Raw genomic sequence first — 27,094 nt, 5'->3', positions numbered from 1 at the left:
GGTGCATACCTCGCGACGTGTCCAACACAGACCGAAAGTAGGCATGTCGATGCCATCAACATCAAACCTGGCGTCTATAGGCTCATGAACACGTACATCTGGTCGCCCTATAGAGAACCTCTCCCACGACCACAGCTGTAGGAATAGAGGGCATCCAAGAAGGGCTGGCTTTCTCGATGTAAGCTGGCAACCGTTGCACATACCTCGGTATGTAGCCGCTAAGACCGCCGAACCCCAACTCCTCTGTCTGATCTGATCCGCCGTCTGAGCGCTCGCTATCTCGAGTGCCATAGGGATGTAGAGCGCGCTAATAGTGGTGACATGGTTCTCCGTGAACATCACCTTGCCGAAAAGCCACATTAAGTATGCCTCCAGGCTCCGAGTGATCTGTTCCGCAGTCAACGGCGCCCGGAAGTTCTGGATATGCATTAAGCGAAGAGAAAGTTTTTGTAAGCCGCAATTATTTTCTGTAAAACTGTATGCATGATAACTTGAAGATAATAGGTAGGGGAAATTACCCGGAAATTTAGCAACCACTCATACTTAGGTCCGTGATGCTCCCATACCGTATCCGGAGCATCCGGAAAAACACCATGAAAACGTTGTGTAAGAGCTCGCTCCCAACCAGCCGGTGCGTCCAACGGTCCTACGGCATGACCTGCCAACGGTAGTCCGAGCAAAAGTGACACATCCTCCAGAGTAGGAGCCATCTCTCCCCATCTGAAGTGAAACGTGTGGGTCTCTGGCCTCCAACGGTCCACTAAGCAGCTCAGCAAGGACCCATCGATGGCGAGGCGTTTCTCACCCGGGATAGACTCAACCAGACGCGCGAAAGGTAAAAGGCCGGCCCATTTCAACCTTCATCAGAGAACATTTCAGTTAGTGTCTCCCATTAATATGCATGTCAGTGTGCAAATTAATAAAGCACGTACCGCTGAAGCCATCCTGAGTGTATCATCCAGTTTTCCTTAGGAGTGCGAGTGACCAGAGGCTCAAGCTTGCGCTCATACCATATCGCAGCACGATGACCCCTATCAATGTCCCCATTCAGCAACCACAATCCCGATATTCCTGCACATACAAAATTCAGAACATAGTGCCACACTTAATACAAATCTCCTCTCAAGCGCCGCATGCATACAAATTCAGAACATAGTGTCACACTTAATAAAAATTCAGAACATAGTGCCACACTTAATACAAATTCAAAACATAGTGCCACACTTAATAAAAATTCAGAACATAGTGCCACACTTAATAAAAATTCAGAACATAGTGCCACACTTAATACAAATTCAAAACATAGTGCCACACCACACTTGATACAAATTTAGAACATACTACTGCTAGCTTAGCTTCTTCCTCTCACCCTTACTCCTCTACTGCCTCTACCTCCTCTTCTTCCCCGGGTGCCTCGTCCACGCCCAGTGACGAAAGTGGGACAATTAGTGTCCCTATGGCCAAATTCATTGCATAGAATGCATTGCCTAGTCGGACCTCTTGCTTCAGATTCATCCATATCATTCCAGATCCGCTGACACTGCCGTCTGCCTCTACTTGTACGCATATGCTCTGGGTTTGGAATGTAACGCCTTTCGGCGGGGTTGATGCTGTTGAAATTACCCATTGATCGAAAACCCATCAGCTCACCTGTCCAGGTATTGACGACAGACTCTTTCAGAAAAAATGGAGACACAAACGATATTGCGTCCATTCCAAGCTGCCCGCAAGTAGCAAGTACATGTGAGCAAGGTAGGTGAAGCAATTTCGGTTTATTGCATGTGCACTCACACGTTGGCCAGGCTTCATTGCCAATTTTCACCTCATGCGTCCTCAACTCATTTGCACATCCGAATTTGTTGTTGGCTAAGCGGACCTCAAACCTTCTTTCTTGATTACCGATGGCGACTACAGTGTGTGACCTAGCTTTTTGCATCTTGTTGTCCATGTACTTCGTGACTCTTTCACAGTACCGTGTATTTGGGTTGTTCAAGATATGCTGCTCTGCTTTTTGACGTCTATCTCTGAAATACTTGACGGTGCCATAGAAAATACCCTCAACGATGGCTGTAAGTGGCAATGCCCGGTTTCCTCTAAGGACAAAGTTGTATGTTTCCGCGAGGTTCGTTGTCATGACACCGTACCTTGCTCCATGTGTGTCATGTAGCAAAGACCACCTCTCCAGAGGCTCATGCTCTATCCACTGCTCGAAGGTTTTAATCGACCTCCCGAGCCTTCTCCTAGTACCAGGTGGGTCAAAGCCTGGCAGATCACATAGCCCAACAGGCTCATCCTCCACGGCCGCTGTTCCTGTTGCCAACTGTGCAGCTACTGCTTCAACATGTGCCCTCACCGCTGCATCTCTTGCAGCTTTCCTGTCCCTCACGTGTCTCTGCGTGCACACATTAAGTCTGTCGCGTATCAAATTGTACTTCCATAACTGGTTCTGCTTGCAGAGTTTTTTGAACAGATTCATCAGGTTCTTATTTCTAAACTGCGAGAAGAAATTAGCCCCCATATGGCGCATGCACCAACGGCTCTGCAAGTCCTGCCATGGAACTTGTTCCTCAGGGCCTGGGTTTGTCAGTGTCCTTATCGCACTGAGTATACCTACATGCCTGTCATGAAGGATGCACACATTGGGCTTCTCCTTCACAACTGATATTTTCAACTGCCTGAAGAACCATGTCCAACTTTCAATGTTCTCACACTCCACAAAAGCAAATGCCAGCGGGACGACTTGATTTTGGCCGTCTTGACCTATGGCTGTCAGGATCTGACCCTTGTACTTGCCTGTGAGAAAAGTACCGTCAACACATATCACCGGTCGGCAATGCTTGAAAGCTTCGATGCATACACCGAAAGAGAAGAAGAGACGATGCAACACCCTCACAGTTGGGAACTCTGGCATGAACATGTCTTGGATATCGATATAGGTGCCTGGATTCCGCTGCTGCAGGGTGTGTAGGAGGCGGACAACAGAGTCATATGCATCAAAATAAGAACCAAATCTCCTCTCAAGCGCCGCATGCTTAGCCCTCCAAGCCTTGCCATAAGAAATTCTGTACTTGAACCTGGCGAAGACTTTTGTTTGGATTGCCTTCACTTCCATAGCTTTGCACTGCACTATCTCATCGTAAAACAATCGAGCAATAAGCGTGGATGAAAGGTTGGCATGATCTTGAGGGATGCACGGAATAAGACAAGTGTGATTAACTAAGTCACTTATCACCCAACTTGTGCCATACTTAGGGAGAAAGCCGTGCACCCTGGCGGGACAATCTGCGTTCTTGCATACCATTGTCAAGAATTTCTGACTGGACACCTGAGCTGTGAAAACCCTTTGCGTGGACATTGCCCAATTAATTATTGCATCCTTCAGGGCTTGCTTGTTCGGATACATAGCACCCGTCGCAATATTGTTCTGGTGATATTGCCAGGCTGAATCATGTCCATCATTCACGGTCATTGCAGATGTGAAGTCATGATTCCACCATGCAGGATTCGGGACCTCCTCTGCATTTTCTTCTTCATCTGACTCATCAGAATCATCGGCATGACCCCTTTCAACATCGGTGTCTTCTTCTTCCATCTGGTTCTGCATGTGCCCATCTACCTCGTCAGCGTCCACCTCACCATTGTAATCACCATCGGCATTTCCTCCTTCTACCTGACTACTCTGCCCTGGTTCATAACCATAAGCATTTCCTCCTTCTACCTGACTGCTTTGTCCTTGTTCATAACCATAAGCATTTCCTCCTTCTACCTGACTGCTCTGTCCTTCGTAGCCACCCTCGCCTTCATGTGCAGTGACCTCCTTCACGACGGGAAGCACTAAAGCAACAGGATTGCATCCCCTTCGTTCACAACCTTGTAACCACCGCACCCAATCGGAGTCTCCCTCTATTGGCCTCAAATAAAAGTAAATTATTGAACTTGACCGTGTCCACAATGCATGAACACCGACGGTGTGTGTTTCAGTATCAAGACCTAAACTTGCCGCAATCCATTCTTTCAACTGACTGACGGACCATGTTTGTGGTGCGCTCATTGGCACCTCTATGTGACTAAATTCACTCAGATCTGCTCCCATCTCGGTTGTTTGGACAGTACCAGGACCGTAGTAAAATCTGAACTTCACTACATCAGACATCTCGACTCACCTTTTTTTTTCAACAACGAAATACAAGTATTAAGCAACAACTTAATATCCCCACTAACAAATATTAGACATGTCTATATATTACCTAGCTATATATTACAGAATATTAACGGAGCAACTAATACAATTCACACACCTACAAGTATATTACGAATATTTGCCGTAGCAACTACAAATATTGACAGATTAATATATTTGACTGGACTGCCTATATTACGGACCTTTTTTCCGAACTACTACAAATACTGACACTCCTAAATACTTGACATCCACATATAGTACGGAATATTACCGGAGCAACTACACATTTTTACACAACTAATTAGTTGACATCTAAATATATTTACGTATACTACCGGGGCAAATAACAATAATCGCACACCTAATTTATTTCACATCGAAACATATTAACTAATACTACCGGAGCACCTACGAAAAATAAAATGTTTGCTGAAATATATATACCCTTGAAGCGTGCGTGCGAACGAAGAACGACGAACGGCGGCCACCGAACTGCCGGTGCTCCGCCTCCAACGAAGAACGACGAACAACAGCTTCACCTCCACCACACTGCCCCAACTTCACCACCACCACACTGCCCCAACTTCACCACCACTACCTCCACCAAAATGCTCACCACGACCACCACGAGCTACCCCATCAGTAGATCGAGACCTCTTTTGGCTGCCCTAACTGAGTTGAATCCATTCACGGTGCCAAAATCGCGAAAAACTTGCTCATTTAGGTGTATAAATTGGTGGCATTTTTGTGTAGAGAGAGGAGAAGGTAAGAACAGAAAAGAACAGAAGAAGAAGGGAGGAAGGGGAGAAGAAGAAGGGAGGAAGGGGAGGATAAGGACGCATGGAGTAGCCGGCCAGCCGCGCGCGAGGTGGCAGCACCCTGTCGGCCAGCAGCTGGCCGATCGGCCCGCGGTAGGCCGACAGGGGCACGCCCGCGCCGACAGCTCCCTCCCTCCCCCTCGCGACGTGACCAGCCCAATCAAAGGCCGACGCGTGCCAGGCGGGCCAGCAGTCGGCCAGCAGCAAGCCGATCGGCCTGCTGTGGGCCGATTAGGTCCAGTCGGCCTGCAGCGGGCCGACGGTGTATTATTTTTGAAAATTATTTTTTCGGCGTAATATTTGTGTAATTTAATAAAAAATGTATTATTTAAAAAAATTAGCCCGATCGGAATCGGTGCGGGGAGATGAGCGAACGGAGCAAGAGAGGAGAGTGAGTGAGCTAGGGTTTCGAGGCATCCATAGGGTCGGTTGTGGGCCAGCCTTGTCAGGCGGAGGCGCCCGAACATGCCCGGACCACTACATATCCGTCCTATATTTGAGCTACATATAAAAAATGCCGGTCAGCCCGAACGTTTGAGGTCTGAGTCGAAAAAACGTGACCAAGCGGCCGGCCCAAACATTTGAGCAAGGTTTGAGTCGCCCGGCCGTAGATGCTCTGACTCCGTTCATGCAAACCGACCGAGTTTTCGTAATCTGGAGTGGAAAAAGACCCGCCAGTAGTCTGAAGTGCAATGAACTCAATGGAAATTCGGCACCATGCATGAGTGAAACGTCATTTTCCTCACTTTTGCATGTCAGGAAAAGAAAAGCTGCGGGTGTTCCTGAGGTGTCAGGCTTAGCCATATCTCCACTCTTAACTTGCCACTGGAGCATAGTATAATAAAAATGAATTAGGCTGTCATTATTATTATACAAGCGATCGATTATTCTGCAGGTAAACCGGGCCCGAATAGGAATCGACCAACTTCCATGTCAACAGGTGGATACATGCATGTAGCTTTAACTTTACGTAGACGCATCCTTGTGGTCGTATAGTACTTAATTACATGATGCATCAACGTCGCTGTCCGGGAGAAAATTTCCTCTTAACGTTCATTAAGGTTGGTAGATCAGGGCCTGATTAACTCCCTTTACTTTGTTCCTTTCTGAGGGGACACTGGTCGATACATGCATCTTCCATACCATCCATCATCCATCCACGTATCTTTCCTTTGCCGCCCGTGCATATGAATGCATGCATGGTGCGTTGCCGCCATTGGTGCTCAACAACAGACAGCAACAACGTAGTACGGGGTGCAACTGAATGATCATTATAATTTCGTGAACAAGTACACTAATGACGTGCATATTCAAAGTTATCTTAATTTCTCTTCATGCATGCATGTGGAGTAGGTAAAAGGTTGGCATGCCGTACATCGCAAGTGCGCATTCATGGTTATCTAGACATTTCAGAAGAGATCAAGTGCAAATTGATTGTCCTCAACTCAATTGTTCCTTGAGTGGGTAGAACCGTACGACGCATGGATTTTACACCAAGTACGTACCAACAAACACCCTTGGATTTCAACATGGGCATGTGCACGCCCGCCTCATTACTAGCCTTCCTCGTAATGATTGCAAACTAGAATTGTTCTCGGTCACCAGTACAACATGTCTCGTCGTGCAAGGTTTAACCAAGGTCGCCATTGTTTGCCGTTGTATGTGTCTCTGATTCGATCATGTCCATGCATACGGCAACAGAAGGAAAACCAACCCTTACATAACACCCTGCCTGTCATGAGTAGCATATGAATGGGTCGGTCGTGAAAAGATAACCAACCAGCTGATACTGGCTCCGGTGATCGACACGCAGGCAGACCTTAACGTACCGACTAAACATGGAAAGATCCGCATGCATGCATGGCCATGTTTTGGCGCCCACTTTCGCGCAAAGCCTCCTCCTTCTTCCTTGGCGTTCAAGCAGGATCGTGGCTTTGCTTGGATCCCCTGCAATGTCAGTGCACACACACCTCACACACACGCGCTGGACCGCAGAAGGACCTCTTCGTAAATAAGCCACGAGTAGCAGAAGGCTCTAGAAGAGGGTATTGTTGAGAATAAAAGAAAAGAACGGGGGGCTAAGTGAACAGAACGGTGCCCTCCTTTTGGGGTGGCGCTGCACGTGCCCACCGAGCTTTTTATTTGCTTTCGAGCCCACCTGGGAGACGGGGAAAAGGTCAAGATGGAGTTTAATGGGATGGACGGCCCGGATCGACGGAGCAGCGGCCTGTGGCGCGCACATGGGGGCTCGGGACTTTGGATGCGGTGAGCTGGTCTGAGCGGCCGGCCAGCCTGCCCGCATGCGGCAGCGAGCCAGGTCGGTTTGAAGGACTTTGGACTCGGGCCTGACCTGTCTGGTCCGGGCTTTATGTGCTACACGTACCTGTAAGTCTGTTACCTGTCACACATGATGATTTTTTTTTCTGCTGCTAGTAAATTATGGCTGGGATGATGTCTTGGGATGCTTTGTCGGCGAGCATATCGACTTATCTAGTTCCGGATCGATGAGTAGAGCTGTAGAGGATAATTGGTTCCAGCTTTTTTAGTTTTGTACTAGGATATAAGTGGTTCCAGCTTGAGGGCACTGCAAATCCGGGAAATGGCAGGAAATCGCGAACGCGCCTACAGCCTACTCAGGTTGTAAACTCAGGTGCTTATTTTCTAGACAAGTGTCACGTTGCATGACAAAATCGTGAGCCCCCTCGGGCTGGCCGGCTGGCCCATCGATCGCCTAGTGTTTCTTCACTCTTCCCCCCAATCAGGGCCACTTACGTAAACAGGCTGCGGCAACAATGTGGGCTAACTGGGTTAGTAATATGCGGCATATATGGGCTGCTAATGATGAAGTGATAATGTCAAACAATTGTCTCCCATTTTTGGCTTACAAACAACTTTTTCTGTCCCCTCAAAAAAAGACAACCTTTTGTGTGCGGCTATCCTCCTATTTGCGGAATCCCATTACCCCTAAAAAAAATATCGAGAGCAACTAGTTGAATAGCGCTCCTTAGGGGGCCTTCCAACAATCATTTGGGGTGGGCTGAGAGTGCGCCACTTGACGCCCTATCAGCCGCCGCCGCCACGTGTCAACCTCTGGACGCTTTCTCTGAATTTTTTCGCACGCGTTTTCGGCTTTTTAAATGTTTTTTTTTTGCTTTTTGTTTTTTCATCGGTCTTTCAGCTTTGAAAAATTACAAAAAAAATTGCGCGAAAAAACACGTTTTTTTTGCTTCCGTGAAAGGCATGATTTTGCTTCTACGCGAGCTTGTAAACGAAAAAATTGCATTTTGTTTTTCCTTTTTTTCTTTCATGAGAGGCATGGTTTTCATTCCATGAAAGGCACGGTTTTGCATCCATGAGAGGCACGGCCGTGCTTCTCAAAAACAAAAAAAACACGTTTTCTATTTTTTTCCTTCCGTGAGAGGCAAAATTTTGCATTCGTGAGAGGCACGGCCGTGTCTCTTGAAAACGGAAAAAATACATGTTTTCTTTTTTTTCCTTCCGTGAGAGGCACTCTTTTTACTTCCGTGAGAGGCACGACCATGCGTCTCGGAAACTGCTATTGGAAAGGAAAAAACATGCTCCCCGGTTCAGTTTTTTCATTTGTTTTTTTCGTGAAATAAAGTCCATCAAAATTTATCAATATGTGATCTAGTTTGGATCTCGATGCGAGAAATCCAACGGTGAAAACGATTCGAGATTTAGACACACGGTTTAAGAGATAAAACGTTTTTAATAAATGGATCTACGAAAAAAGGGAAAACTCCCACGTTGCGACAAGTATGGCACATGCAGTGCGCCACTTGTCACAACCTGGGAAAGTGGGACTGATCTTTGCAAAGGGTACTCCGTAATTAGTGATATCGCTGAGAATCCTATTTGATACTTTTTGCGCCAAATACAGGCAATCCCAAAACACTGGCGCGCACATCATAGTGAATGAGCCGGCCCATGTAAGCTGTCATTGTATGAGCGCCGTCTCCGGATTTGGGAATCTTTCAGAAGCTTCCGCCCCTTTTTCAGTGTTTTCTTCTTCTTCTTTTTATTATTTATTTTCCATTTTTTCCTTTTTCTTTTTAATTTCATGTATTTTTTTTTACTTTCATGAAGGTTTTCACAATAACAATCATTTTTCAAATTCAAGATTTTTTTTGAATTCGGGAACATTTTTAATGCACATTTGTTTGCAAAGTCGTTTTTGAATTTCTTCATATTCTTGAATTTTTTATGTGAGATTTGTTCAATTCGTAAACTTTTTTGTATTGGAAAAAGGTATTCTTGAAGTCTTTTCAATTCACTAATATTTTTTTAATTTTGGCAAGATAAATTCAATATTTTGATTTTTTTTCCAATTCTTTGAATATTTAAAAAAAAAATAAACCGAACGATCAGGTCAACTGGGTGAACCGGCCAACGGGTAACCACGTCAACCACCTGAACTGAAGAAACAAAAAACCATGTAGGAGGAGTGTGTGAGTGCTGGCTTGATGGGCCGGCCCATGCGTGACGAGGGTGCGAGTGCCAGCTCACTAACCGGTGCTCAAATGCACCAAATAGACGCTCTCATCCTATTTCCCACCCATTGTGAAAAATAATTCGCAAATGGCACGATCCGAACACCCTCACTGGTGTTCTTTTTCGTAATAATAATGGGCTGGCATCTATTCTGTGCATTGTTTCTCGCTTTGGGAAACTTCCACCCAACACTAGGAGGATTCCAAAAGGTTCTGCACCTTTCTTCTCTTTTTTTGTACCTTTACTTTATTGTTTTTAGTTATTATTATTTTTTTTGTTTTCATTGTTCTCATCATTTTTCTTTGCTTTTTTACCTTTCGTGAATATTTTTAAAATTTGGAAAATATATAAATATTTTGTAACCATTTTATCAAATTTGTGAAAAAAATTATATGTACTTTTTAAATTCATGCACAGTTTTCGAAATTCAGAAATATTTATTAAATTCACCAAAAAATAAATATCAGAATCTTTCCAAATTTGCAAATATTTTTAAAATCTTTCAGAACATCTTTACAAATTTCATGAACATTTTTTAGTTCATGGACATGTTTTTAGAATTGATGGAAAAATAAGTAAATTCTCAAAAAATAAATAAATTCATGAACATTTTATTAAAGTAGGAAACATTTTTCATATTCATGAGTATTTTTAAATTCTACTAACATGGTTTTAAATCCATGAGCTTTTTTGAATTCATGAACGTTTATTCTTAATTCGTGATCGTTTTTACTTAAAAACATTAAAGAATTGTGAAAATAAAAAATAAATGATTGATATAATACACCAGAGAAATGTATAAAATCCAATTCAAAATCAGATGATAAAAAAATAAAAATAAAAATGATGTAAATCAAACAGAACACAAGTTCGACCTCTACAACTTAAGACATCAGCCATCTATAGTTGATGTATATGGGCTGCTAATGATGAAATGATAATGGTAAGCAATGATCTCACATTTTTTGTTCAAAAAAGTTCCCACCAAACAATGTAAGGCATGCTGAAATTCAAAAGTTCCTACCAAATGGTGCAATCTACTCCCTCCATTCCAAAATATAAGAACGTTTTTATACTATGCTAGTGTCAAAAACGTTCTTATATTTTGGGATGGAGGGAGTATCTATCTATCTATAAATACACTATGCTCCCTGTTTGAAGGCTTTACAGTAAATTGAGGTCTTCAATATAAAATTGAATCACCCGATTTTGACCGAGTCAACAATTTCTAAAACACCTAGGAAAAATCCAAAAAATAGAAAGAATTGGATCTCATTTTCTTAGCAATAGTGTTTTTGGTGGGAGGGATGACAATTAAGAACATTTTGATGGCAACTTTACCTGTCGTGAGGATGCAATTTTAATTTGCAAGCATGGTGATTCTGGCTAAAAACAGAACTACAACGGAGTTGCATGCTCACTAACTAAAATTGCCATGCTCGGCCAACAAAAATTGCCATCAAATCATTTGCAAATGTCAACCCTCCCAGCAAACGTTCGTTGGATATTGGGGTCCTTTTTGCTAGGTTTTTGGTTCAGTAAATAGATAAATTCTTCAAGGCAATCACAAAATGGACACCACAAACATTTAATGATGCTACTTTTTTTAAGAACTATAGCATTGATGTTATTATGCATACATACCAAAGTATGTATGATCACAAAAAGTTGATAGCATAAATTTGTTTTGCAATGAAGTATGGATTTTTTTTCGTTCATGCTTAATTTGTATGTAAAGCTTGATATAACAAGGTTTTCCTAGCACTGCCGCCACCGCTTCACGGTGATGGCCTGCTGAATGTTGCAGGTATGTCCTCCATCCCTCCGGTTGGTTCTTCACCCCCATATTTTAAGTGTAGTTTTTTGTTGTAGAAACTTGTGAAATTTCTTATAACTTGATCAGGAATTTGGGAACGGGCATCTCTAGCTTGCTTACGCAATGTAAAAACTTGTGATTGTGGACTATATGCGTGTGCATTGTAGATGTTCGATAAATTGCGTGAAACAAATACTATATATTATGGGGTATTACGTCATTTCCCTGAAGGTATCTTGAAGAAAATATGATAGGGATAAACTTCTGGAATTTTAGGATTACTCCCGAACACCGAACTACTCGCCCGCGTCATCTGCGATGCCGCACGCAGCCACTCCGTACACATCGTCGCTCCCGCCGGCGCTCCACTCGCACCCACAAGTCTCCCGCTGCGAGTCCACGTTCCGGCGGACGGGCGCAGTCGTCTCCAACACGCGCACGCTCATCCTCACCGACATCACCGGCGCGGGATCGTTCCGGGCTGCCCCGCCTTTGCTCCGGCCGGACACGGCAAGCGCGACTCGCCGCTCCACCGCCGGGACACCGACGTCCCTCCATGCAACCTCGGCGCGGCCAAGCAGCTCCGACGACCCGGCGCGCCCCATGATCTTCTTCTGCCTCCTCCGCACCTCGAACACCACGCTCCTCGTGTCCGCGAGCTCCCGCACGCACGCCGGCGAGCCGTCGCACGCCAGCGACGCCACGTCGCGCCACGAGACCACGTCGGTCGATGTGGATCGGTCGCCGGCGCGGCGCTCGGCCTCGGCGCTTTGGCTGTCGATCTGGATCGTCCTGCCGCCGCCCGCGGGGACGTGGCACCGGAGGAAGAGCGCACCGGTGCAGCCGAGTCCCGTGACCTCGACGGAGCTGATCTCGCACTGGAGATGGCAAACGACGCCACCGACACCCCAGCTGCTTTCCATGGTAGTTGCACTCACACTTACTAGTACATGGTAGGAGGACACTAATTTGGGTGCATGCAGATATATACACGCATGCGGGTAACTTTAACGAGTGCACGCATGATCCATCCGTAGCCGGCTAGCTAATGGAATGCGTGTGTGTAAATGGTGTTTGGTGCAGTAAACTTTAGCTCTTGGAAACAGCAGGGGCCAGATGGCCTTGCATATGCTTCTTGGTCGCTCGGCCCAACTTGGCCTATCAGCTGACCAAAGGTGAACGTCAACACTGAAGCTTGAAAATGGGAGCATGCATGATCTTCGAAAAGTTTTCCACCATCGTCTTGAGGTGCAGTGTGACTCAAGATGGATAGTGAATGATTGGTTTTAGATAAGTTTTGGTTGAGGGGGAATGTATCAGACTTCAAACTTCAGCTGCACTTCCATATTGAACCAGGTCAACAGAGAAATGGACCTCACAAGGCGAAAGTCTCTTTCTACACGAGAGCTCAAATGAGCTCGGGATGAACAGTATCTCGAAACACATTCTCAAAATGTTCAAAAAAATCTGAATTTTTTTATCGGTTGACAAATGTTCTAAGAGTTTGCAAAATTTCATCACAAAATCACATTTGTGGAAGTCATGAAAAAAAAAATCAGTGCTCCAAAATACTTTTGAAAGTAGCATTCTCAGAGTATTGATTTTATTTGCCACGACTTCCACAAACGTGATTTCATGAAACTTTGCAAGCTCGTCCTAAAATAGACTAACATCGAAGAACCTGAACCAACTTTCTATGCCGAACAAAACTTATATATTGCCCCAAGTTCAATGTGAATCCAAAAGTTTATTTGCAGTTTACAAGACAAGTTGAAACAATATCTTCACATAAACCATTCACCAAAGGTCAAATCGAAGCAAGAACACACCAGATGCATGACATGAGTCCTCTAGCCCTTGACGTGCGCAATTTCGTCGACTAACCTTTCAAGGTCCCGTTGCGAGGACCCACCCGCCGCGACCGCCCTCACGGCCTTCTCCTTCCACTCCGCTGCCTTCCTCCTCATTGCCACCGCCTTATCCCCATCGCCCATTAGCTCCCTCACGGCAGCCTCAACCTTTCCCCGCCCGGCCTCGCGCGGCATCTGGACGCCCACACCCCACTCCTCGCACGCGTACCGGCAGTTGGTCACCTGCTCTGAGAAGAAGGGCCAACACAACATCGGCACGCCAGCGCACAGGCTCTCCAACGTCGAGTTCCAACCGCAGTGGCTCAGGAAACCCCCGGTCGCGCGGTGGCCCAGCACCGCCTCCTGGTCGCACCACCCCACCATCAGCCCTCGTCCCGCGACCTCCTCCGCGAACCCATCCGGCACCGGCACCTTGCCATCATCATCGCCGCCGTCGCGCACCATGTCGGGCCGGACAACCCACAGGAACGGGCTGCCGGCGTCGGCCAGCCCCCGAGCGAACTCCACCATCTGGTCCCTCGTCATGACCGTGATGCTCCCGAAGTTGACGTACATCACGGAGCCGTCCGCCGCCTGCGCGTCTAGCCACGCGATGCACCGGCCGTCCTCCTTCCACAAGCTCGAGGTGAGGAAGGGGAGGTACGATGGCGGCGAGACCTCTGGGCCGAGGGGCCCGACGACGAAGGTGTTGGGCAGGCGCTCGCGGATGGCGTCCAGCGCGGCGCGCTCGAGGTCATCGTAGGTGTTGAGGAGGATACCGTCAGCGGCGGGGGCGTCGAGCTCGCATTGCTTGATGTTGATGGTCAGCATCACATCGTCAGCGTCAGTGGTGCGGATGAACGTCGGGAAGTCACGTAGGCGGAGGTTACTGATCATGCCAGTGATCCAGTCCACGGGGGTGTCCAGGTACCCATTGGTGAAGCAGCTCTCATCTGTGCGAATGTATGTTAATTAGAAGAAAGTTCCAATGTATATCCCCTGAAATCAATATTCCAGTGTACATAATTCTTTTTCAGTTTAAGATGGATGACACTATTGCCTTAACTTCGGCGACATTTTGAACGAAATTATGAATATAATTCCTTTTTTCTGTTACAAAATACCCCGTTGGGGATGAAAATATAATTTTGCAGTCCAAACTCACAATATTTCACTCACTTAAGTAAGCTAATCCCTAGATTTTGTGTGTGTGTGTGTGTGTGTGTGTGTGTGTGTGTGCGCGTGTGCGTGTGCGTGTGCGTGTGTGGAATATCCCCTTTAGAAATGACATAACAAATTTATGTGCAAGTAAACTTCTAGAACAATATATGTGTAATTAGGTTCAAACCCTAAAGGATGGTACTCTAGAGCGGGTCACTTTGCAATTCATAAATCAACCCACCCATGGTTCAATAAGCGATCAAAATGTCAACAAGAGTGAATTGCTCCTCACATGATCACACCTCTCTAAGCGAGACATCCCCCAATATTGCACGTATGCACTATACTCCATAAACTAGAACCACGGTTTGATATTTACCCCACATGCACCATTATTGTCGCCAAAATTTTGCCGTTTCTATTTGCACTGTCGGGCTCTTTGTGATGAGATCTTTGTATGTTTGAAGACATTTTGGTTTCCAGTTCTGATAGTTACCAGATCTTACCATGTCGGTTCCATTATTATAGATGTATAGCTGAAGTTCTATCCGATACAATAAAAGGACAAATACTAATCATCTTTCAATTTTCTCTTGATGTTTCTAATGGCTGACCATCTACCACTTATTTGCTAAATTATCTAGTTGCCTAACTTTATTTTCATTACGTCCGTGTCTACTTATCAATATCCTAGCTCAATGCAAGGATCAATAGATAGTTTGAATATCTTTACTAATAAAGGGGATGATAATAATGGTGTTATGTTGAGTCACTCAACGACTATAGAATATTCCATCACGACCGGAGCAACAAAGGGAGTAAATGAAATCCGACTGTGTAAGCTCTAATAGTAGCTCGTTCTTTGTAAAAGCAAGTGGGTTGCAGGGAAGAGACAGCAACGAAATTGTTTGAAATTTTATTCTCTACCACTTGGCAGTCAAGTATGAATATTGACCATCTCTATCCCTAACTATTTTATATCGGTATTAAGATTTATCGGGTTATCAATTTGAAATTTTGGAACTTTTGGCGGCGCAAGGTGAAAGTGCATCTAGTGCCACTAGTGTACACATGACAAATGATAAAGGGACTAATGGCTTACTAAGTGTACACATGTTCATACTACAAAAGTTTATTGGTTTAACCAATGATTGTGGGCCCTTAAAAATTTAAGGATCGAAAAAAGCTTAGAGCTAGAAGACTAGTGGTGTTTTCCTAGTAGTTATAGTGGTATATAGAAGCACACCGAATATAGGACAAACCACATTATGGAGAGGGATAAGATACTTTCGATGGTGGACGAATCTTGTAGTTGTTCTATTAAAGAACTAAGAAATTAGTGATCATTGGTGATATACATCTTTCAAGCAAGTGGTATCGGGAATAGACTATGCGTCAAAGTATAACGGAACCGTATTTGTATTCGTGCTCCAGCCAGTTCATCCAAAAGTACGATTTGATGTGAGATGCGGTCAACATATTTCAACATTCCCGCTCACGTCTAGCCTTTTTTAGACCTTAGACATGGGATCAATGTAGTGGTATGGTCTTGAACGCGAGACCTCTTGGCTTTGTACAATACCGAATTCATGGGTCTACGAGCTCTTCCAAAAGTCTGAATTGATGGAGAGAGGTGTGAAACATATATCAGCAAACTGTGTCATTGAGGGCATGCCCTAGGGTGTCACACCTCTGAAGCCGGTGCTTCTAGGATCCTCTATTGTTGTTGGCCAAGTCATGTGTCTTTGTTCTCGATCCTACTGTCTTTTTTGTGGTCATCGGTATTTTATTCTGGACTTGTGCACTCTTTGAGTGTGCGAGTTGCAGGTTTGATTCTGATGTGTCTAGTTTGAGACTCTATTAGACTGGGTGAATTATACTTTGAATTCTTTGTTGTGTCGAGTCTTAGGTTAACATTACTAGGATATGGTTTTGTAAATGGTTGTGTTCTTTTTCGGTAAAAAAATGGCTTGTGATGTGTGCATATAAGAGCCTCAGATGTCATTACTAAGATTTGAATCTCAGTTATTCTAGTTTTAATCACGCTGTTTCAGTAATCTTGAAGCATAACGATTCATTTTTTGTTGTGTGGTAGCTATAAATAGGACCCAACCACTTTGGTCTTTGGGGCGTGTTAATAAAACTCCCACTGTTTTATTAACTCTGCATATTAGCTTTGTTTTTGGTCAACCTGAATAAAGTTTGAGCAAGTTTATAATAAAACAATATAAACATCTAGTCATTTACAATAACAAATATATGTGAATATTTTCAATTATGAATCTAATGGTATTAATATGATTTTTAGAAATATAACTTGATCAAAGTTTTGACTCAATATGTGAACTGAATAAAAATGGAGGGATTGTTGGTCTCGTCGAGTAACCAATCAGCTACCTAGGACGTTCAAACGAGTTACCTTTCGGCCCACTTAAGGTTATTTTACACATGAGTACATGACTAGATTCGGTGCGAAATATAAAAAGCTATAGCCTTATATTTATACATTATCTTTTTGAAGTAGCTGACCACAGAGTTTGATTCTCCTGTTGTTGTCACTATCGTATAGGTGACTGAAACGTCGGAAGTCTGTGACGAAATACATTAATTAGCTAGGTACCAATGAAAGCCGAGTAAAATGGTTCGTCTTTGAAACATGACCTTTCCTTTGTCTTTTTGCTCGATGACCACCGACGAAGATTGAACTGAGCACGGATGAAAAACCATATCTGATCTAGGAGTAGCCAGTAGGCTTTTCAGTTTCTTATATGTCCTTTAATTTCTTATGTCCTTTGTAATTAAGTACTCCTTCCGTCTCATAATATAAGAGTATTTTTAATACTAATAGATGTGATAGCTAGGCTTAGAACAGGTGATTTACTATAGGGCAACGATCTGCGCCGGTGCGCCGGCCCAACTGCTGGGCCGATCGCACCGCAACCATTGGATCCGCGCGCGTGGGCCGTTAGATCCTGCCGAAGAAAATGGTTCCCCCTTACCTTCTTCTTCCCCGCGTCGCGCCGCGCCTCCTGCCGCGCCCACCGCTCCAAGCGTTGCGCCGCCCCCCCCCCCCCCTCCTCCCCTCCCCCTCCCCGTCGTGCTTGTCAACGCCCTCCGCGCAAGTCGCTGCCGTCGTGGATCGAGCCCCACCATGCCGCCTCCGCCTCCGCACCCAATTGAAGCTTTTTCATGGCTGGTCGAAGCAAAACGGAGACATGCTTGTAGCAAAAAAACATTGTGGCCGATAGCTGCCGGTTGTAGCTCACCGTGCAGGTCCCAAAAACACGGCTACCGTCATGGGAACAATTTTCAATTTTGGTCGTAGCAAAACGTGGTCACGATTGTAGCAAAAAACTTCATGGCCGCTGCTATGCTCGCATCCAGTTGAAGCTTTTTTCCATGCTGATTGAAGCTTTTATTCACGCCGACTGAAGCTTTTTTCCACCCGTGGGCGCTCGTGCACGGGTTGTACGAACGACGACGACTGCCAATGAACGCCATCTAAACGGATGTAGCAAAAATTCTCGCAGGTTGTAGCAAAAAACAGGTACGGTTGGAGCAAAAACGTCGCTCGCACAACGACCACCGGCGTAGCATGCAGCACGCGACGAAGCCGGTTGTAGCTGAGCGGTGTGCCGGTGGTAGCAAAATGTGACACCGGTTGTAGCATGCAACAAAAAACACGACATTTACAATGTTCTTTCAGGACAGCGCCGCCATCCTCGCAGCTCGCGGTCACCTTGCTCGCCGTCCGTGGATGACAAATGAAAAGCTGCAACCGGTGGTTACGAAAGCTACAACCGGCATTGAAAAAAGCTTCGAACTTCTTGTCTAGTTGCGACCTCCGCGCCGATGATGATGCAGTTTTGCTGCAACCATAGTCGATGTTTGCTACAACCGGTGATGGAATTTGCTACATCCATTTCATAGCTGGTGCTACTGCTCCGCTGAGCTCCCACGCCCGCCCATGGCCATCACCGTTGTGGCGCCGTTCCGAGAGGTGCCTGACGACGCAGTGGCCGAGATACCTGCGCAATGCCCATCCTCGCTCGTGCGCGCCGCCATGGCCTGCGCCTCCTCGTATCCTCCCCGCGATTCCTCCGCGGCCATCAGTCGACGGCGCGGCCATGGCGATGAGCGCAACCATGGAAACGGCACAGCAGCGTTGTCCCCGGAGGGGCGCACGAACAACACAGGAGGCAGGAGCTGATGGCCGGCCTGGATCCATGGAGTTTCCTGCCTAGGCGATTGCGAGGAAGAAGGGAGAGCGGTTTTTCCTAGCTGGGGCTACACGGTACCCATTATCACAGCCATCCACTGGTACCCATGTTTCAAGTGGATGTGTGCACACTGCTGTTGGCGCTAGCCGCTTAAGCTTAATTATCTGTCGCGAAGCCTACCAAATTCGGCTACTGTGCGTGACATGATGTGACATGCATGTGTCCTGACTTCTTAGACGAGACATGGTGGAGGATTTTGTCCACAAACTCTCTCACATGTTCTCTCTTTGACAAAACAGGTTATTTTCTCTCTCTCATTCTCCTCTCTCAGTCTCTCTCCTACTAAGATTTTCCCCGTTCGTTATCTCTCATGATACACCGTAGCTGGTTTTTCTCCAATGGAAGACAGTAGTTCTTTTCTCTCTTTTATCTCCCAACCTCTTTCACAAATGAGAATAATCTTCTCTCTCGTCCTCAAATTTCTTTTCTTCTCTCTGTGCCTTTTCTCTTCTCTCTTCTTACACATGCTCACAAAAAGAAATACTCTATCTCTCTCCTCACCTTTCCCCTCTCTCACCCACATGCGTGAAGAAACAAGAGAGGAGACAGCATGCGGTCCATGTCACATGGCTACAGTGACAGAACCAGCAAACAATGACAGGATCGACAGGTGCAGGACCTACAAGGGAATCTTGTTACTGTTCATGTAGCTATGCCTTTTCAGCCAAATCACTGTGGCTACAGGGAATACTGCTGCTGATAGTAGTTGTAGCATAGATCTCCACGGCGTGCCCAACGGTACGGATAATGGGTACCGTGTAGGCCGAGCTAGGAAAGAACTTTGCGGGAATGAGTGGATGGGGCGTTGGGGAGAGAATAAGGTACACGTGTTGCCTTCTTGGTGGCTAGCGTCAGTGAGGCGAAAGTGACCGGCCCGAGCGTTCCGCCGGCGCACCGCGCGTAAACACTTCCCTTTACTATATGATTTTAACACAGTTTATTACCTTTGAATGGCACGTATCCCCGCTTGACAAGCTGATCGAAGTTGAGGTAGCACAAGAAGCCGCAGGCGCTGGGGGTGAAGAAGAGGTATGCCGGCAGCCCCATCTCCTTGGCCGCGTGCACCGCGAATCCCATGGCGCCGTCGGTGACGACGCAGGTGACCGGCGGGACTCCCTCCGTCCTCCCGAGCCTCTCAACGAGCTCCCTGAGGTGGCCAGGACACGCCCGGCGCGTGGCCTCACAGAGCGCCCAGATGTCCTGCGTGGCGTCGTGGTCGGAGCGGGGGAGCCCGTCGGGGATCGTCTCAAACCGGAAGCCGTCGGCGGCGCCCGTGACGGCGCCGAGGCCGCGAGAGCGGAGGAGGCGGCCGTGGTTGTGCTCCGTGTGGACGAAGGTGACGTGGAGCCCCCGCGCGTGCAGGGCCTTGGCCAGACGAAGAAACGGGTTGACGTGGCCCTGCGCCGGGTAGGGGAGCAGCAGGATGTGCGGCGTCGTCTTGGCCGGCTTCGAGGACGGCGCCATCGCCATGCTCAGCTGGCTCTTGTATGTTTGAGTACGTTGGAAACATACAGTATGAGAAGGAGAATAGATCCGATTGCTTCGGTCAGGTGTACTATAGTGTATGTGTGGGTCGATGGCGTTGCTACCCTGCCGATAAGACTGGCTATGAGCTTCTGAATGGTGAGTTGCGACTTATTTTTTTAGGGCGTGGCGAGATCTCACTCGACTGAGATTTAATCAAGTCTCAGTCAAACGATAGACATAGAAAAGAAAGAAGAAAATATCCAAATTTGTTTCTTGCACGAATCTTCATGTAGCATCAACCGAGTCTTCACTAAGTCGTCTTAGACTTAACCAAGTCTCAGTCGATGCTACATTCGTGAGATCTTACATGAAGATTTGAAATTCTTTTTAATCTTCTTTTTTATATGTTGTGCCACTTAATTGAGACTTGTTTAAGTCTCAATCGACTGAGATATGATCACACCCTTTAACTTTTAGTCCAAACTAGCAAAGTGGTCCAGGCTTCATCTTAGTAGCGGGCGGCCGTGGGGCGGGGCGCGCGGCTCCTCTGGCTACTGCGCGGGGCGGGAGGCGGCGGGGAACGGCGGATCCGGCGGCGAGGACTGCGGCGCAGCTACAGCGGCCTCGCGCGTTGAGGGGAGGCGGGGGGCGGCCGGCGGCTCGGGTGGGCGCGGGCGGGAGGTTGGGGACGGGAAAACTCCCTCCCGCGCTCAGCCGGAACACGGGTGCGGGTTGGGGTAGTTTTCGCTCCCCAACCCTCACTTCTACAGGTTAGGAGGGGGTTGAGGGTTGGACCCTTAAATTTTTTTAGGGTTTGAGGGTTTGAGGGTTAAGGGATTCTAGTCTACGCGTTTTTTCGCTCGCAAACTGTAAAAAAGCAGTTATTTATAAGGGTTTGAGGGTACTACTAGTGATGCTCTAATAGTAGCCCGTTCTTTGTAAAAGCAAGTGGGTTCCACGGAAGAGACAACAACGGAATTGTATGAAATTTTATTCTCTACCACTTGGCATTCAAGTATGAATATTGGCCATCTCTACCGCTAACTATTTTTTTATATATGTATTAAGATTTATTGTGTTATCAATTTGAAATATTGGAACTTTTGGCGGCGCAAGGTGAAAGTGCATGTACTGCCACCAGTGTACACATGACAAATGATAAAGGGACTAATGGCTTGCTAAGTGTACATTTTTCATACTACAAAAGTTTATTGATTTAACCAGTGATTGTGGACCCTTAAAATTTAAGGATAAAAAAAAGCTTAGAGCTAGAAGACTAGTGGTGTTTTCCTAGTAGTTATAGTGGCGATAATTCAACCCAGAGCCCGGGTTCAGATGAGCCCGGTGAACAGTATCTCAATTTGAAATTAAAAAAAAAGTTCAAAAAAAATCTTTTTTTTGGTGGTGCAAGATGCTCCTGTGCGTGAACTCTGTGCAAATTTTGTGAAGTTTAGACATTCAAGGAGCTCGTGGAAAAAATGACAAAATCAGGCGTAAATAGTGCAATTTTTAAAAGTTTCTCAGACATCCGAAGTTTTAGATATAAATAAAAAATAGCATATAACTTGATCGAAGTTTTGACTCATATGTGAACTGAATAGAAATGGAGGGATTGTTGGTCTCCTCGAGTAACCAATCAGCTATAGCGTTACCTTTCGGCCCACTTAAGGTTATTTTACACATAACTTGATTCGGTGTGAAATATAAAAGGCTATAGCGTTATATTTATACATTATCTTTCTGAAGTAGCTGACCAAAGAGTTTCATTCTCCTGTTGTTGTCACTATCGTATACTAGGTGACTGAAACGTCGGAAGTCTATGACAAAATACATTAATTAGCTACTAGGTACCAATATCCAATGAAAGCCGAGTTAAATGGTTCATCTTTGAAACATGACCTTTTCTTTGTCTTTTTGCTCGATGACCAACAGCGAAGATTGAAGTGGGCACGGGTGAAAAACCATCTCTGATCTAGAGTAGCTAGTAGGCTTTTCAATTAAGATGGCTGCATGCATTATTATGATGCAGAAGTCGGGGATACGCCTCCATTTAAAAAAAAAGAGTAGGCTTTTCAATTTCTTATGTTGTACTCCCTCTATAAACCATCTCTGATCTAGCTAGTAGGCTTTTCAATTTCAGAGAGAGTACTACTAAGTAGACGTGATCTAGCTAGTAGGCTTTTCAATTTCAGAGAGAGTACTACTAAGTAGACGTGATACTATGCTCCATGATGATGGCTACAGATTAGAACAGGTGATATGATTAATAGAGTTTACCTTTGAATGGCACGTATCCTCGCTTGACAAGCTGATCGAAGTTGAGGTAGCACAAGAAGCCGCAGGCGCTGGGGGTGAAGAAGAGGTAGGCCGGCAGCCCCATGTCCTTGGCCGCGTGCACCGCGAACCCCATGGCGCCGTCGGCGATGACGCAGGTGACCGGCGGGACCCCCTCCGTCCTCCCGAGCCGCTCGACGAGCTCCCTGAGGTGGGCAGGACACGCCCGGCGCGTGGCCTCGCAGAGCGCCCAGATGTCCTGCGTAGCGTCGTGCTCGGAACGGGGGAGCCCGTCGGGGATCGTCTCGAACCGGAAGCCGTCGGCGGCGCCCGTGACGGCGCCGAGGCCGCGGGAGCGGAGGAGGCGGCCGTGGTTGTGCTCCGTGTGGACGAAGGTGACGTGGAATCCCCGCGCGTGCTGGGCCTTGGCCAGACGAAGGAACGGGTTCACGTGGCCCTGCGCCGGGTAGGGGAGCAGCAGGATGTGCGGCGTCGTCTTGGCCGGCTTCGAGGACGGCGCCATGGCCATGCTCTTGCTAGCTCTTGTATGTCTCGGCAGGTAGGAAACAGACGGTATGAGAAGGAGAATAGATCCGATTGCTTTTGGTTGGATTGGTGCATGTTGCTTCGGTCAGGTTTATTATAGGCTTTGTGTGTATGTGTGGGTCGAGGGCGTTGCTGCCCTGCCGATAAGACTGGCTATGAGCCCGTGAACGGTGAGTTGCGACTTATTTGTGTTTTTTGACCGCAAATAGATTTTATTTCCCAAATAATAGACATGTCATTTACAAGCAGCTGAAAAATAAAATCAGGAATCTCATCATCCCAAGAACTAGAGGATCTAGTAGTAAAAGAGTTTTTTGCTAATTCATCTGCCACCTGATTGGCCTCTCTATAGCAATGTTTGAAGGATATGGAAGCAAAGTCCATCATAAGCTGTTTACACTCTATGATGATAGCTACCTCCGGGCCTAAATAATCATCAACTTGTATGAGCTCTGAACGATGCGTAGCGACTTAGAGGGTGTTTGTTTCCAGGGACTTATTGGTTTAGGGACTTAAAAAAGTCCCTATAAGTCCCATCTAAACCAAACAGGAGGGACTTATAGGGACTTAAAGTGGGCATTTGGGAAATAAGACTCTCAAGGAGAGTCTTATAGGGACTTGTAGTTGTAATATGGTCTTATGAAGGCTTATAAGTCCCAGGAACCAAACAGGTAGAGACTTGGGACTTATAAGTTGGGACTAAAAAAAGTCCTAGGAAGTATGAACCAAACAGGGCCTTATTTTCTTTTAGGGAAACGCTTCTACCCGGCGCACCGGCCGAAACTTTGGCCGGTCGCGCGGGACCCGTTGGATCGGGCGGGATCTTATGGCTAGCAGCGCGCATGACCCCACCTTATCCTTCGCTATTTCTTCGCCCACTTTGTCTCTTTCCTTGTATTCCCTTCGGTGGCCGCCCAATCAACTAAACTTGTACGCCGTCCTTCTCCTCCTCTGGCGTCTCTAGCTTTTGCTCCCGCTGTTTTCTTCTTCTTGTTTTTTGCTGCAAGCGGGGCTGGGAGGACGAGTGGCGAGCCATTGCTGGGAGTTGGAGTAGCAGCCGACGATTCCCAGTTTGCTACAACCGTCCTCTTTTATTTTGCTAGAGCTAGCAACGGTAGATGCTGGAACCGTCAGGGAGAATTGCTACTAACACGGGGCGACAATGCAAACCGGCCATGGAGTTTTGTTGGAACCGGCTGCTTGGCATGCTGGAAACGACTACGCGGCGAGCTGCAACCAGCAATCACAAAAACTACAAACGGTGATCGACTTTGCTACAAGTGAAGAGGTGACGGCACCGACGAGCTATTTTTGCTGGAACCGGCAGTCTTGGAAGCTGGAACCGGCATTGAGAAAAGCTGCAAGGCCGTGCGACGGCTAGTGGTGGTGCTGCACATGGCCTTGCTACAACCGCTGCCCACGGCTGCTACCACGAGCGGTGGTGGTGATGCGCACTAGCCAAGGCATGACGAGTTTTGCTGGAACCGGCGTCCATGTGTGCTACAAACGGCCACGAAATTTGCTACGATCAGCCACGGCATCTTCCAGAGCTGCAACCGAGGGGCGGCGGACGGGCACCGGTGCGCCGAGCGTTGACAGCGAGGGGCAGCGAGGGCGGCGCAACCCGGTGCTGCAACCATGGGAGCCGCGAGCTGCACCCCTTTTGCCAGCCGGTGCTAGGAACGGCGCTGCCGGAGCAGCGAGGCGTCCACGACCAGGAGCTGCAAGGCGAAGTAGCCATGGTGAGTGATTTGAACGGCGACCAGAAGGCTGCAACCGCACCGTCATCAGCATAGGCGTGCGTGTGGCTGGGAGCAGGGTGGCCGGCGGCGCTCTCCGTCGCTCCAACAGCACTAGATCGGCAACGTGCCTTGGCGCGAGGGTGCCGGTCCCAACGATGTGCCCAAGCAAGTAATGGTAAAGTTAGTAGCAAGTTAGGCTTAGCGTACGTATTCAATTAGGATAACAAAATAAAAGAAAGAAGAAACATTCATATGTAATCGAAGCAAGACATCATCCATGGATACCAAAATATAGTACACCACATTTGAAGGATGTAATGTTCATATACAGGGTAAATTAAAGGATGCAATATTCATACACGTAAATATTGAGTGCAAAAGTATGAATAGACGTGCCGAAGGGGACGTGTTCACAAAAGGAGAGGGAGATCACACAGTAGTTTACACGGTACATCACAGGAGCTGGTGGCATCATATATCATCTCGTACTTGCGAGAGTTAGAATAGATGATCTGTGATGTCCATAGATGATCAACGCCATGGCCTTGGTGTGAAGAAATCAATTGGTGCAAACATCTCATGCTGTTGCGCCTAAAGACTGTCTTTTTATGGCATGCAGCCTCTTCTACAGACGATTGCTTCTGCTCTCAAGGTTATGTGCCACCACTTCAATATTCATAAGGGTCACGTTTGTCAATATATCCACGGCACGGGTAGGAGGAAAGCCATGTGCTATCACATTATGAAGCTGATCTGAGAAGGGGCTCATGTATCTCAGATCATACAAGTAACCTTTGACACTTGTTTATCATGTCAAATGCCTCATCGATCCCGAGTCTTAGATAAGCAAAAGTCTTTCTGCATTCTGCTCAGCCTGCCATAGTTTAGATCCTTCACTATAGTGTTTCTGGAGTTCTCCATGTACCTCATCGTGTTCTCATTGAGCCCGAGTCTCAGATGGCCTTGTGAAGCCCAAGATGCTTTAACAAGATATCAGTCATCATTCTAACTGGATCCTTACGATGCTTGTCTCGGCCTGTGTCATAGGAAATTTCAAAATAGTTATATGATTTTCCAGAGTACTAAAGTTGACAGCAGTTGGTTTTATACCACGAAAACAAAGGTCTGGGTAACTAAAGGATGGCAATCTTTGTTGTGCAAGAGTTTTATTAGACTCTTACTGTCCTGTTCTACAACTGAGACATGGTAATTGATAAAAAAAATCAAATGCTACAATGAATTATAAGATAAACCAGCAGAAAATTTAAAGCCTAACAATCAGACTAAGTCACACACATGAGCAGATCGCTTCATGTGTTGTACAAAGAACAATAGCCTAGGAAACCGTATCAACAATCAATCGAGTTTGCAAAGAAGAAAATCCCAAGGACAGCCTGTACACACTCATGCGCAAGCGTCAATTCTGGTGTTTCCAACTTTAATGATAGGCTAATCAGAACAAGAGGGCAAGCAGTCCTGGATAATCATAGTGAGAAGTCTAATTAAACAATGTTAAGTGCAAGAGAGGCAAGGTGACTAATTAAACAGTGCGCCAGGAACAGCCAGAAAAAGACGATTGCACCGATGTAGTTCCTGTAGTGCTTGTATTTTGCATCAAGCAGACCAACGTTACCAAGAACGACACTAAGCACAACCTTTGGCCTGACCATCTCGTCAGTTAATGAGATGCCAAACTATTAATATAATATATTTGGAAACAGAATGTTCCAGGCCAGCCTCAAAATAAGAATGACACAATAATTAAAAATCAACGGTGGCACAAGTTAATCTATGAATAGGTGGCATTTAGATCGTTTAATAAATTCATTAGGTGAATATTCATACTAAATAAAAATTAATATCACAAGTAAATCATAGTCAATAGATCTGGAGTATTATCTCTGAGAAGGGTGTTATACTAGACCAGGAGACTCGCAACAATAGACCTGCAGCTACTACTGATAACCGAGCAGCATTTTTATACACGACCCGGAGAACAGTAAGATTCACTAAGATAAACCCTAGATTGATACTACAGAAGTACGGAATTTATAAGCGACCGACAGCTCGTGTGTACCTTGTTCATTGGTGGCACCGTGGACAGGCGTTTCCCTGTTCCTGTCGCCGACACGGTCGAGAAGAGTTCCCTCTGTGAACTGATTGATATTGAGTCACCAGTTGCTTTCAAATCACAAAGAACTACAGTAAACAAAAATGAATTTAGTTAAGGTTGCCTGTCCTGCATACAGTAAAATGCATTGCTGCAAAATAATGTCCTGAAAGCTTTAATTCATGCACAGGTAGCCAATTGATCTGTACGACATAGTAAGGAGTAAACACATAAACAGAGCAAGCATTTAAGCACACTTATTCACACCTTGCCTGATTCAGTGCTATACCAGTTCTCACGAAAGCAAATTCACCCTATACACTGCGTCTATCATT

At 46.3% G+C, this 27,094-nt stretch overlaps 2 protein-coding genes across 3 annotated transcripts; both read right to left on the bottom strand.

The window, feature by feature from the left end:
• Positions 1-11,499: 11,499 nt before the first annotated feature.
• On the bottom strand, positions 11,500-12,367 carry LOC109740928 (uncharacterized). The gene has a single exon (XM_020299992.4). The coding sequence runs from the start codon at positions 12,250-12,252 to the stop codon at positions 11,626-11,628; it is 627 nt and encodes a 208-aa protein (XP_020155581.1). The 5' UTR covers positions 12,253-12,367; the 3' UTR covers positions 11,500-11,625.
• A 659-nt stretch (positions 12,368-13,026) lies between these two features.
• On the bottom strand, positions 13,027-22,981 carry LOC109740933 (UDP-glycosyltransferase 85A2). 2 transcript variants are annotated; one of them, XM_020299999.4, is made up of 2 exons: positions 22,365-22,981; positions 13,027-14,132 (listed from the first exon to the last, which is right to left on the bottom strand). In XM_020299999.4, the coding sequence occupies exons 1-2, from the start codon at positions 22,888-22,890 to the stop codon at positions 13,180-13,182; spliced, it is 1,479 nt and encodes a 492-aa protein (XP_020155588.1). In that variant the 5' UTR covers positions 22,891-22,981; the 3' UTR covers positions 13,027-13,179. The 2 variants fall into 2 exon arrangements, with proteins under 2 accessions (XP_020155588.1, XP_020155587.1); XM_020299998.4 differs by having other exon boundaries at positions 19,565-22,970.
• Positions 22,982-27,094: the final 4,113 nt, after the last annotated feature.

The sequence above is a fragment of the Aegilops tauschii genome, chromosome 2, assembly GCF_002575655.3.
Source record: "Aegilops tauschii subsp. strangulata cultivar AL8/78 chromosome 2, Aet v6.0, whole genome shotgun sequence".
NCBI classification, from domain to species: domain Eukaryota; kingdom Viridiplantae; phylum Streptophyta; class Magnoliopsida; order Poales; family Poaceae; genus Aegilops; species Aegilops tauschii.
The sequence above is the reverse complement of the archived record's forward strand: the minus strand, read 5'-3'. Positions and strand labels throughout refer to the sequence as shown.